A 12,133-nucleotide genomic window follows, 5' to 3' on the forward strand; every position below is an offset into this window, starting at 1 on the left:
TTTTACTGATACGTCCCCTAGAGCAAGGGATATAAAGAAAAGAATAAACAAATGGGATCTCATCAAAATTAAAAGCTTCTGCATGGCTAAGGAAAACAGTATCAAGATACAAAGAGAAGCAACAGCTTGGGAAAACATATTTGCCAATGATACCTCAGATAAGGGTTTAATCTCCAAAATATACAAAGAACTCATTCGGCTCCACTCAAAGAAGACAAGCAACCCAATCAAAAAATGGGCAGAGGACTTGAACAGACATTTCTCCAAGGAGGACATACAGAGAATCCAGAGACACATGAAAAGATGCTCGATATCACTAGCTATCAGAGAGATGCAAATTAAAACCACAATGAGATACCACTTAACACCAGTCAGATTGGCTATCATAAACAAAGAAACAAACAACAAGTGCTGGAGAGGTTGTGGGGAAAAGGGGACTCTAGTTCACTGTTGGTGGGATTGCAGACTGGTACAACCACTATGGAAAACAGTATGGAATTTTCTAAGAAAACTAAAAATGAACGTACCTTTTGACCCAGCAATTCCACTCTTGGGAGTATATCCTAAGAACCCTGAAACACCAATCCAAAAGAACCTATGCACCCCGATGTTCATAGCAGCACAATTTACGATAGCCAAGAGTTGGAAGCAGCCTAGATGCCCATCGGTAAATGACTGGATCAAAAAACTATGGTACATTTACACAATGGAATTCTATGCTGCAGAAAGGAAGAAGGAACTACTACCCTTTGCAACATCATGGATGGAACTGGAAAGCATTATGCTGAGCGAAATAAGCCAGGCGGTGAAAGACAAATATCATATGATCTCACCATTAACAGGAATCTAAACAAACCAAACAAGCAAGCAAAATACAACCAATGACACTCAAATATGGAACAGGCTGACAGGGTCCAGAGGGGAGAGGGGAGAGAATCACAGGGGAAAAGGGGAAGGACTCACATGAACAAGTATAAAGGACACATGGACAATAACTAAGGGTGGGGGTGGAAATGGGAGGGAGGTGGGGAGCATGGGGCGGGCGGCGGGCAGGGTTGGGAATATAAGACAGAAACCTGTACTTGAACAAGAATTAAATAAAAATTATATTAAAAAATAAATAAAATAAGCCTGTATATCATTTCATACTTTTTTACTGTCCATTTGTATCTGATTTCATAATTGATAGGTTCAAAAAAAGTTAGGCATAAAATTATCTATTTTAGTACATTAATTGGTTCATTAAACGTTTTGCAAGAACTTCTTTTCATGTAAAATATTATTTCCTAATTTAAATAGTTTAGATTTAGATTTTTAGCAGAGAATATCCATTAAGCATTCCATTGTTTTATAGATAATGTATAAATCAAAAGTATCATTGTGGTTCAAAATAAAATATCTTTTATTTTGGAAAAGGTTCTGTGAGTTGGTTATAGATATATTAAAACATTGATTGAGCTTTAACGTTTGCTAGAAGTATATGACATTTGACATTCTCTTTACCCAGAGAAATTCAGATGATTTACCATAAACCTTGCAATGAAATGGCACACGCACTGTTTTAAAGCTGTGAAGACATCAATAGCATTATTTCTTTTTTATATTAATGTATATGTTGTCTTTCTTTCATACCTATCACATTTTCTTCTGTATTTCCTTCGTTTGTCTTTTTGCTCTGCATAATTGTAAAGGTTTTCAGGGTTTTTTCTTTGTAGTAATCTGTACTTGCTCCACTTCCATCAGTGTGCAATAGATGGTTATTCTGCAAATGCATTTTTAGTTTCCTTGCATCTATTCCTTATCTAATTCTTTTTTATATCATTTAGTGTTTTTTTTTTTTAACTCAGGCTGTTTTCCATTTATACCAGACTGTTCTCTCCTCTCAGTACTGTTTCCTACACATTTATAGAAATCATGTAATTTTGTAGACTCTAGAGAAAATGCAAAACTTTCCTGGTGTTTTTTCCTCTGAATTCTGCAACAGGGTACTTACAGTAACTAGTCTCTACTTTTTGGCGGGGGCGGGGGGGGCCCCTGATATTCTATTTGCTTTGCTTTGCAGTATTTTTTCATAGGTTTCTGGCTTCTTTTCATTTTGCTTTTGCTGTTCATTAATTACTCCATTAAATGAATAACCCTTGGTTATACTGGTTGTACCAATTGAGGAATGGTGAGATTTTATTCTCATGCCTCCAGTTTCAGGGCAGGATGATAAAGTCAATTCCTGTGGTACTTCCCATTTTCTGATTTCCATTTCCCAATATTTCTCAACATTATAGAAGCAAAAGCTTCTCCCACATTCTTTCATGCTTCTCTGATACCCTGAATTGTCCAAATTTCTCAAAAACTACAGTTTCTTTCATTCACAGCTCCTGTTTTTGCTGTGTGTCTTTCCTGACTCTTTTTGTCTTCATCTTGTGATCATCACTTAAATACAAAATGGAATGGGGCACTGATGAGGCACTGCTAGAATCTGTTGTTTCCAGGGAGTTGCTCTCTTTCAATAGACATAGGCCAGGGAGGAGTGAAGAGCCCAAGGCTGACAGTTACTTTGTGTTAGTGTCTTTCAGGCTTCATCAGAGAGTCTGTAGGGTAAGAACCACCCCAAGTTAGACTGTTGCCCACTCTTGTTTATCAGAAGTAACCACCTTGTATGTCTTTTGCTCTATTCCAGTGCACCTTTTTTCATGTTATTTCTCTGGGTAACTAAAATGTGCCTCTGGGCAATCTTTTGCTTCCCCAAGCAGAATAACCTGTGGAGTCCTACAACACTTTTTGCCTTCCCCTCATAAAATTTCACAGTATAATTTTTTTGTTAAATATCTGTCTCTCACTGCATTGTGAGAATTTCCAGTGCAAGTAACCTGCCTCTTTCACCTCTATGTTCCCCACGTGTAATTAGTACTGTTAGTTGGTTATGGCAAACATGTAATAGATATAGATCCTAAAAAATTTTTGTTAAACTGGAAAACAACCTATCACCCTGGGGGAGAAACTCAAACAATTACATTAAATTACCCCAGGAACCATGTAAATAAGTAATATAGAAAGGCGGACCCTGTGTGCAGGGCTTTGGAGGTTCCAGGGATGCCCTTTGGAGCCCGGCACCCTCTTGGCAGAGTGCCAACGCTGTGGACAGGAAAGCTGTGACACCCACTGGCCATCCAGGGAGGCTTCATGCAGGAGGCTGAGTTTTTAAAATAGAAATATATCTTTTTACTAGAAGTACAGGCTCTGTATGCTTCCTATTAGTTTTCATTTTAATAACATTAATTTTATCTGATTGCAAAATAATACATATTTATAATATGAAATTTGGAAATTACATAAAAGCACACACAAAAGAAAGGAAATTTAAAACACATAATCCCAACACAAGATAACGCTGTTAACATTCTGGCATAATTGTATCCCTCTTCTATGTTAAGAGTAGGCATGTACCCTTAGTGTTCATTTTACAGAAATGGGATGCATACAGCACATACCTTTCATCATGTGCTCTTTTTCAGTTAACCTGTTGATGACTAATTTTAACATTTTTATGCCCTGATTTTTTTCTCAGTGGCTTGAGAGGAGTCTACTGGAGAAGCACGGTTAGAGGTAGAGGCTCTGAGCAAGTCCGTGCCTGGCCCTCCCCAACACAGAGGCCTGGGCAGGTCACTCAACCTTTCCGTCTCGTCGTTTGTTTCTTTACTCGTGAGGTTAAACAAAAGCATCTACCTTGTAAAACTGTTTTAAGAAATAAATAGGAAAATATATTAAAAGCATCTAGTGCTTGGCACACAGTGCGTGTCTAATAAATGACAGCTAATTGATTTTACTATATTTGATCAATTTCCTATTAGTGCCAGATCTTCGTTATTAAAAGAATGCTGGAGTAGACGAACATCTGGTTGAATCTTTGCATATATCAATAGTTCCTGTGTTAGGATGAATTCCCACTTGGAATTGATGGGTCACTGAGTATCTGAAGCTAAGATTTGTGAGACAAGGATTGCTCTCTAGCTACATTTTTCATTCTAACCAACATTTGGTGCGTGTACTAGGTTTCCCTCTTTTTAAGAGGCTGTTTTATGCTGATGGCACAGTATTTGTGGCCTTCGTTGAATTCAGTCTTGAGGGAAAGCCAACGAGCACTCATTTTGTGGGAGAGCACACTGCCTGACACACAACGGCAACTAAGTCTCCATTGCATCTTCCCCTGGAAGACTGACCCTGAAAGCCCTCTCTCCTCCTGCTTTCTCTTCCGAACTACAGTGCGTCAGAACAGCCCAGGTTGTCCACTGGAAAGTAATTCAGCTTGGTTTACTTTCACTGTGTCATTCTTTCAGGTGTGAGATTCTGTTCTGTAAGTGTAAAGTAATATATAGGGTCCTAAGGGTTCCGGGATTGAGTCAGGGTGACACCGAACATTAGCCATTATCGAGAAATTTTCCTGCCTAGTTCTTAGCATTATTTCCAATACTCCAAATATCCTAAAATTTTACTGCCTTGAAAAAGCAATAACGAGCAACATAAGTCATTTCATTTTTACGTGAATTTGTTGGTGTGGCCTACACAGTCAGTTTTACTTACGCATTTCAAACAAGCAGTCTTGCTTTAACCTGTTGGATTTGATATGTAGCTCTCCAGATACTGTTTTAGGTAGACAAAGAAATTTTAGTATTTAGCTTCATTTTCCCTCAGGATGGTCATCTGGTGTATATCATCTGGGGTCTACTTTATGCTCCAGTCTAAGGATTGCAGTTTCTGAGTTATGGATCAGAAGATAACTTGCTTTTTAGTTTAACCTGGTGTCATTGTCCATGCAAAGAACACCTCCTGTGGAGGCTGCTCCAAGTAGGAATCTTTTCTGAATATTTTTATCTGATAGTCACTTTATGATATTATTTTATGTACAAATATCACCACTAAAATATTTGAACATCTACTTTGGTTTATTATTTTCTAATTCATTTATTCAATATAGTGCACTAAACCTTTGGTGTATAGCAATAAGTTTCAAAGTTTAAAAATAAATATGGTACTTAAGCTTTAATATATATAAAACAAAATACATATTTATATAATAAATATATTGTAATATACACATATTCAGTAGTTAATTTTTCCTGGGTTACATGTGAATTTTTTTAGAGCTTCTAAAATTTCTGCGGAGAACACAGTAGATTGGGAAGAGTTTTGAAATTCGTTAGGTTTTCAATTTCCCTTTTAGGACATTACATACTGCTATATAGTACCTTATTATAAATGCAAAAAAGTGCAAGTGAATCTGAAGACAAATTTTTAATTTGTAATTATTAGCTAGAAATAACCTTGATAACAATTTAAAAATAAATAATGAGGTAAAGTTCACAGGAAAGTAATTTGTTCATTTATAGTTAAGATACAATTTTTAAATTCTTTTTAATTATCCTCTTTCTCTCTCTTTTCCTTGGTATGCACTGTTTTCCTAGAGCCTATAGATTTTATCTTGTTTTTCTTTCCTCTGTAATCCATCAGTACAGGAATTCTCCCTGTGGACATGGCTGTGGGTGGTCCTGGGAGCTGGTCCCCAGTCCCCTGATCAGTAATTCAGTCTTAAGTTTTATTCTGTATTGAAAAAAAAAGAGTGGAAAGCTGTATATACACCCATTTGAGGTCTTATTGGAAAAGCTACAAATCCAGCCTCCTCGCCAGCACAGCATTGGGGGCAGGGCAGAGAGAGGGGCAAGGGGTCTGCTGGAAAAAATGAAAGCGGAGGCCCTTGGGACCTTCCAATGAGTGTGGTCACTGAACAGCCTGCCTTATGGCTTAGTTTCAGTTTCCATTGAAAAGTTCAAACAGGAGTAGTTCCTATTTGATTTTTTTTCCCCAATGGAAGATATTAGACCCTAGCTAAGTAGGCCAAAGAGCATGAAATGCCTAAATAGAAAAGATGGTAGGGGAAGTGAGTCAGTAAGAGAAATTTAATAGAAAAGAGGGGAAAGGAAATTTCCAATTGATACGAAAACGTGAAAATACTTTGGGCTCCAGGCAAAAAAGATAGTCATTTTTGCTGAGGCCCCTGCTTTCCTGGTCTCTGGTCCAGGCCTCTGGTCTCTGGTCCGAATTGCCTCTTATCCGAACTACTGCAGCTGCCCCTCGCCTCCACGCTCGGCTCGTGTACCTGGTTCAGCACCTTGCGCACCTGCACAGGAGGCCTCAGTGGCTACCTGAAAAAAGCACCAATTCCTGAAAAAAGCACAATTCCTTACCATGGTGGATTAGTGCTGGCCACAGTCTGGGTCTGTCTAACCTGATGCCCACTCCTTTTTTCATGCTCCTTTCCTCCAGCCTCTCAAAGATACTAACTTCCCCCAGGTACACCTTCTGACCATTCACCCCCACACGTGCCAGGTGGTCCCTTCAGCCCAGAAGTGGATCGTCATCTGTGCTAGTTGAAATCTTCTAATCACACCAGCCTAGAAGCTGTCCCTTCTTTAGACTCCTGTATCATTTTGTTCCTATAATGTCTCTTATTATTTGCACATGCCTTGCTTTCCATACAAGGTCCAAAACTTCTTGAGCATATTCCTCTTATTTCCTCCGTAGTGCCTAGCATATTTCCTTCTTTATACTACCTGGGTAACAAAAATGTATCAGATAAATGAAAGCTCATTAGGATCAAATAGTATCAGATATCAGAGAGCTCATTAGGATCAAGTAGTCTAAGACACATTTCGAGTTTTTATGCCTGATTTTATAGTTTCTTCTCACCTGATGTCTGTGGGTGTCTGCCCAATGCCCCAAATCAGTTACACTGTAGGAAGGAAGACGGAAGAAAGCCGGCCTCCTGAGTGCCTTTTTGTAGATTTCCTGTCTTAGGAATGTGATTGCAGTCCTAGTAAATTATATATGTCTAACTGCCGATGATATTTAGATGCTTTTTAGTGGTAGACCAAACATTACAAATATTCTGCTGGTGATGCATGTGGGGAGAAGTGTTATGTTTTTCTCCTACTTAACTTTTCTGTGTGAACTAAATCCAAATGTATCTGAATTTTTGCAATTCAAAGAAAACACCCACGCCAACATTTTGGGAACAAAAAGCTGCCGAGCGAAACCTGACAGCCTATTCCTCGGGGACTTCCGGTCATTTAGAGCTGTGTACGCAGAGTGAGCAGCTCCCTGAAACTGAGCTCGTGTGCAAGTGCGGGCGCTGCTCAATTAAAACTGTGTGGCATTCATTGAAATTTCTTTAGAAGCTATGAATTCTCAAAAAAAAATTTAGCTGAGCTTGACCTTACGTACCTCGCCTTATTTTTTTGTCATTTCCAGCTACTAGTCTCTCCAAAGAAAATAACTTTCTTGTTTCTTTAGTGCTCTGTGTGCCGGAGCTTCGCTCCCCATTGCTGCTATAAAAACTGAAATGGGTCCAAACACCACTGTTGGTTTTCTTTTTTTTCTGTAGGTAATATTTAAACATCAAAGATATTTCAGTACTTTTATGTTAGAGTATATATAAGACCAAATTTTCCCTGAAGGTATTTGCTGTCCAGAATGTTTTTTTGGCTTTTGTTTTGTTTTTTGCTCTGTGCCTTCTTTTTCTAGCAGTCATCTGAATGGTAGGTAGCCTTTTGATGACCAGCAGTTGTGTGGAAGAGGAACCGGAGTGCAACTTTATTAGAAAGTTTTTTTTAAATATTAAGATACATAAAAACAACCGAAAAAGCCTCTCCCTTAGTTCTCCACCAAAAATCATATTGTGCCCTGGCCAGGTGGCTCAGTTAGTTGGAGTGCCATCCTGTCCTGTACACCGGAAGGTTGTGGGTTTGATCCCTGGCTGGAGTGCTTACCAGAGGCAGCCAATGAATGTTTCTCTCTTTCTCTCTCTCTCTCCCCCTCTTTCTCAAATCAATATACATAATCCTCAGGTAAGGATTTTTTAAATTGTATTGTAACAACCGATAACCTTGGAAAACTTTTTAAGTACTTTATGAGGGTTCCTCCTAAAGCTAAAATTGAGAAATAATGTTTTTATCAAGAGACTTCTATTGTTTGGCAATTCCTGTGCAAATCCTTAATGTATTTATTTTAAGGACCAAGTATGAGAGCTCTTACAGAATGTTTTTGAAGTTTTATTTATTCTGTTAATTGGGAAAATGTTCACACGATTAGCCTTTGATTAGATCTTTTAAAAATTTATATGTGATAAAGAAAATATAAGTTTATGTATCATGTAAATGTTTTTCCTAAAACATTAGTTTTATTTTCTTATACTTAATAATCATATAGAACGTTGTTTATTCTCATATATATATGTATCCTAAAGAAACAGTAATTATATTTTAGAATACTTGCTCAGTGAACTGGTTTTCTTAGTTGTGTTTTGTGGGTAGGAGTGGAAATGGAAAATATTTGATGACCATGAAAGAAATCTAAATATTACCAAAAGTGGCAATACTATGTGAATAAATTTGACTCTGAATCATGAGACTTAATTGGTAAAAGCTACAATAAATACATACTAAGAAGAATAGAACAAAGACATTTTCTGTAAATTCAGAATGTTGAAGGTGTTTCTGATTTGATATATATGATCTCATAAGGAGAGTATTAAATGGACTGTATCATCAAACTCCTATTTTGTTCTTTATCAAAATAAAAAAATAAAGAATGGCCATTTAGGTAAAAAATAATGTGACAAACCAAAATTAGCTTTAATTACTATCTAGCCATAAGAAGGAACAAACTATCGGCCAAGACCAAGGTTTTTTTATCTCACATTTCAACCTTTTTGTCCTCCAGATGAATGAAATGGTCTTTTCTCAAATGTTCACCAGGCCTTTTACCATTTGATAGGACAATTATTTTTAAGAAGGTTGAAAATGTGATCTGGAAAACCACATTGACTGTATGTGACATATTTGCTATTCTTAGCCTGGTTGAATAAGCTGGAAGTGGATGAATAATGCAGGTTGGAAAGAAAACAGATGCTAAATATTACAAATAGGAAGGTTTTCCAGCACAGAGACGTTCCTTTTAGGACGAGATTTTTGTTGGCACTTTTGGCATTACGATGATGATTGTTTTTCCCTCCAGCTGTTACACATCTGCATAGAAGGCTGGGGCAACTGGCGTTGGTCAGAGCCCTTCAGTGTGGACCATGCCGGGACTTTCATTAGAACTATTCAGTACAAGGGTCGAACGGCTTCACTCATCATCAAGGTCCAGCAGCTCAGTGGAGTGCAGAAGCAGGTGAGTTCCTTTGTGTTCACAACCCATACAGCCCTTAATTGTTTGACGTACTTAATGGGAGAGAAACTCAGAGAAATGAAAAGAACCACAAAAAGAACCTCAGTGGTATGCCCAGTTATACCCACTGCAGCCGTGCACCTGAGCTCTTAACCAGTGCTTGTTGATGATCCTGGTGATGATGGGATGGCTTCGGACCCCTTGTCCCAGTCTTTTACAAGAGCTGCTAACGAGCAGTAAAATTTACTGATTTTAGTTTCACCTCTTCTCCCTGTCACCACCTACCTTCTGGTGGAGGTGCTAATGAGCTGTGAAATGGCCAAGAGGCCTTTGTTGAGAAGGAAGAGAAGCAAAGGGTGCTAGGACTCTGGATGACCCAACAGCGGGTCACCAGCAGTCGGTTCTCATGCGTGGAGGGGTCCTCTGTGGGGAAGTGTTGTGATGCTCTCCCGCGATAGAGTGGGCCTGGGTCTCCAGCAGGCCTTCCCTCCCTGGGAGTCAGTATTAACTGCAGTAAAATGCACTGCAGTCTGACTCTTGGCATATAAAACCTCAGCTCTCAGCACATATTTTTACGTATTTTATAAAACTTCCTTTTGGCTGTTTTTGAAGTTCTGAGACTGCAAAGGGAAAAAAAGTATCTGACACTTTTTTTGTGTTCTTAAGATGTGAAAATGTGGTTTTTAAAAGATGTTTTTCAAGCATGGAGCATATGACAAAGAGTAGAAAGAAAAAAAGGAAGTATTAAAATCTGAAAACTGGCTTCGCTGCACATATAACTGAATTTGTCGTAAGAGTTTTAACATACGCATCTGCATCTGGATTGTAAGAGTCCATCCGGAGCTTATGTGAACTGAGGACTTGATAGAACAGCACTCAGTCCCTGGAAAAGGAAACGGGGAGCCTTCCGTAGTGAGCAGCAGGGTTCTACTCCATTGCTCTGTGCCACAGGGTAAGTAGGAAGCCACTGGCAAGGTGAGCAGGAGGGCCCGCACTATGTATGTTCTTGGTCCACACCTACTCGGAGCTGGACGGCATGTTTTCATTGTTGTGGGCAACAGAGGTGACGTGAGAACTGCAACCAAGGAGTCTCGGAGAAGAAGCATGGAACAGTCTGCCCAATCAGCTCATTGGCTACAGTGGAACTGGGTAAAATGAAAGATGCTACAGATGTGACAAAATCTTTGCTCTTAAATTACAAAGTCTTATTAACCTAACAGTGTGTGCAACTACTAGTGTGGAAGGAGTTCAGAGGTTTCACTAAGATGGTTTGGCTTGAGCTGGGCTTTGGGAAACATGTAGAATTTGGATTAAGGGAAGGCATTTCGAGTGAACAGCGAGGGGACCAGCCTACCTAGTGTGAGCATTGTGCTGGAAGGTCCTAAGAACAAGAAGTGTCATGGACTCCCATCTGCCCTCAGACCTCTCAGCAAATATCTACCTAATTAATGCAGGCTGGTTTTATGATTCTGCCACTTTACGGTCTTCCAAGAATGCCTTGTTCACCTTCTCATTCATCAGCATACCTGGGAAGTGGTTGTTCAGCATCTGTTTGAATGCTACAGATAATGAGAGGCTCATTCTCTCCTATAGCAACCTTTTCATTGCTGGTCACTTCCAGCTACTAATGAAGGATTTTTCCTAATTTTGAGTCAAAATCAGTGCCATTTAGCCGGTTTTTACCATTCCTCAGAACATGAGGTAGGCAGAACAATCACACAACAATTCGTTGTAAGGACTCCCCTCTACATTACAGCCCTTCAAAATTATAAGGGAAGCTAGGATGTTTTCCCTTAGTTTCCTTCTCTCTAGGCTGGGGACTCTCAAAGTTGGGAGTGTATCACCGTCCTCTGAACAGCTGGTGACAGCTTAGGTCTCCGGGCCACACTCCCACAGCACCAGATTCAGTAGGTCTTGGGTGTGACGTGATCATTCGTGTTCCTAACAAGTGTTCAGGTGATGCTTCTGGTCCTGGGGCCACACTGACTGTCACAGCTCTGGTCTAAACATTCCCAGTTCGTTCAACTCTTTTGCATGTGGTTACTAGATCATTTACCAGTTAGTGGAATGGCAGGGTTCTTCCATGAAGAAACGGGTTTCACAATGTGTTATGGTGGGTAAGGTCACAGGCAGTTTGGCTGGCTGCCCTTGCCAACTGCGTGATTCAGTTTTCTAGCCTTTGTGAATCACTTGCCTCATCTGTAAGGTGTAGGGATAGTCGGTGTGCCTTCCTCGGGAAGTTGGTGTGAGGATACATGAGTTTGTACAGCACGCACTGGCACAGCCCCATGAACTTCCGTGGCGGTCACAGTAACAACGTGTGCCGAGGCACGGGCGGCACCCGCTGGACTTTACTGCAGTAGTGCCTCGTCCGTTCATGAATATTGCATGCTTTCAAGAAATACTAAAGTTCAGGGATAAAGTAATATGTATAATGTTCCTGAGCAGAAAAGACATACTACAGTACTATAACATAAGTCAAAAAACTTGGTCATGAAAAATACATTAAAAAAATTCTCACAAATGTTACCTATCTTTTCAATTATAAAAGGTTTCCTAGAACTAGTACTTATTACCTATATGATCTTAGGCAGATTCCTTTTGTTTTTAATTAATTTTTTTAATTCTCACCCAAGGACATTTTTTCATTGCTTTTTAAAGAGAGGGGAAGGGAGAGAGAGAAGCATCCGTGTGACAGAGAAACATTGGTTGGTTGCCTTCCATGTGGGCCTGGCCGGGGGGTCAAGCGCACAGCCCTTCGGTTACAAGACAACCCTCCAAACAACGAAGCCACACCGCCAGGGTGGCAGATGTCTTCATCTTTCCGTGGTTTTATTCTTTTTGTGAAAGAAAATACACAATAAATGTTAGTTCACTCTTGTTATTTTTACATTAACTATTATAAAATATTTCTGAA

General features: G+C 39.4%; 1 protein-coding gene across 3 annotated transcripts in view; it reads left to right on the top strand.

Moving 5' to 3' along the window:
- Nucleotides 1-12,133, top strand: part of VPS13B (vacuolar protein sorting 13 homolog B) — a 690,921-nt gene that overhangs the window by 615,413 nt on the left and 63,375 nt on the right. For all 3 annotated transcript variants that reach the window (XM_037048265.1, XM_037048266.1, XM_037048267.1), the window contains exon 44: nt 9,064-9,219. In XM_037048265.1, coding sequence (XP_036904160.1) covers nt 9,064-9,219 — 156 coding nt within the window. The remainder of the gene's footprint in view (nt 1-9,063; nt 9,220-12,133) is intronic.

Source organism: Sturnira hondurensis, unplaced genomic scaffold (assembly GCF_014824575.4).
Source record: "Sturnira hondurensis isolate 20B ecotype Veracruz unplaced genomic scaffold, ASM1482457v3 Scaffold0006413, whole genome shotgun sequence".
NCBI classification, from domain to species: Eukaryota; Metazoa; Chordata; class Mammalia; order Chiroptera; family Phyllostomidae; genus Sturnira; species Sturnira hondurensis.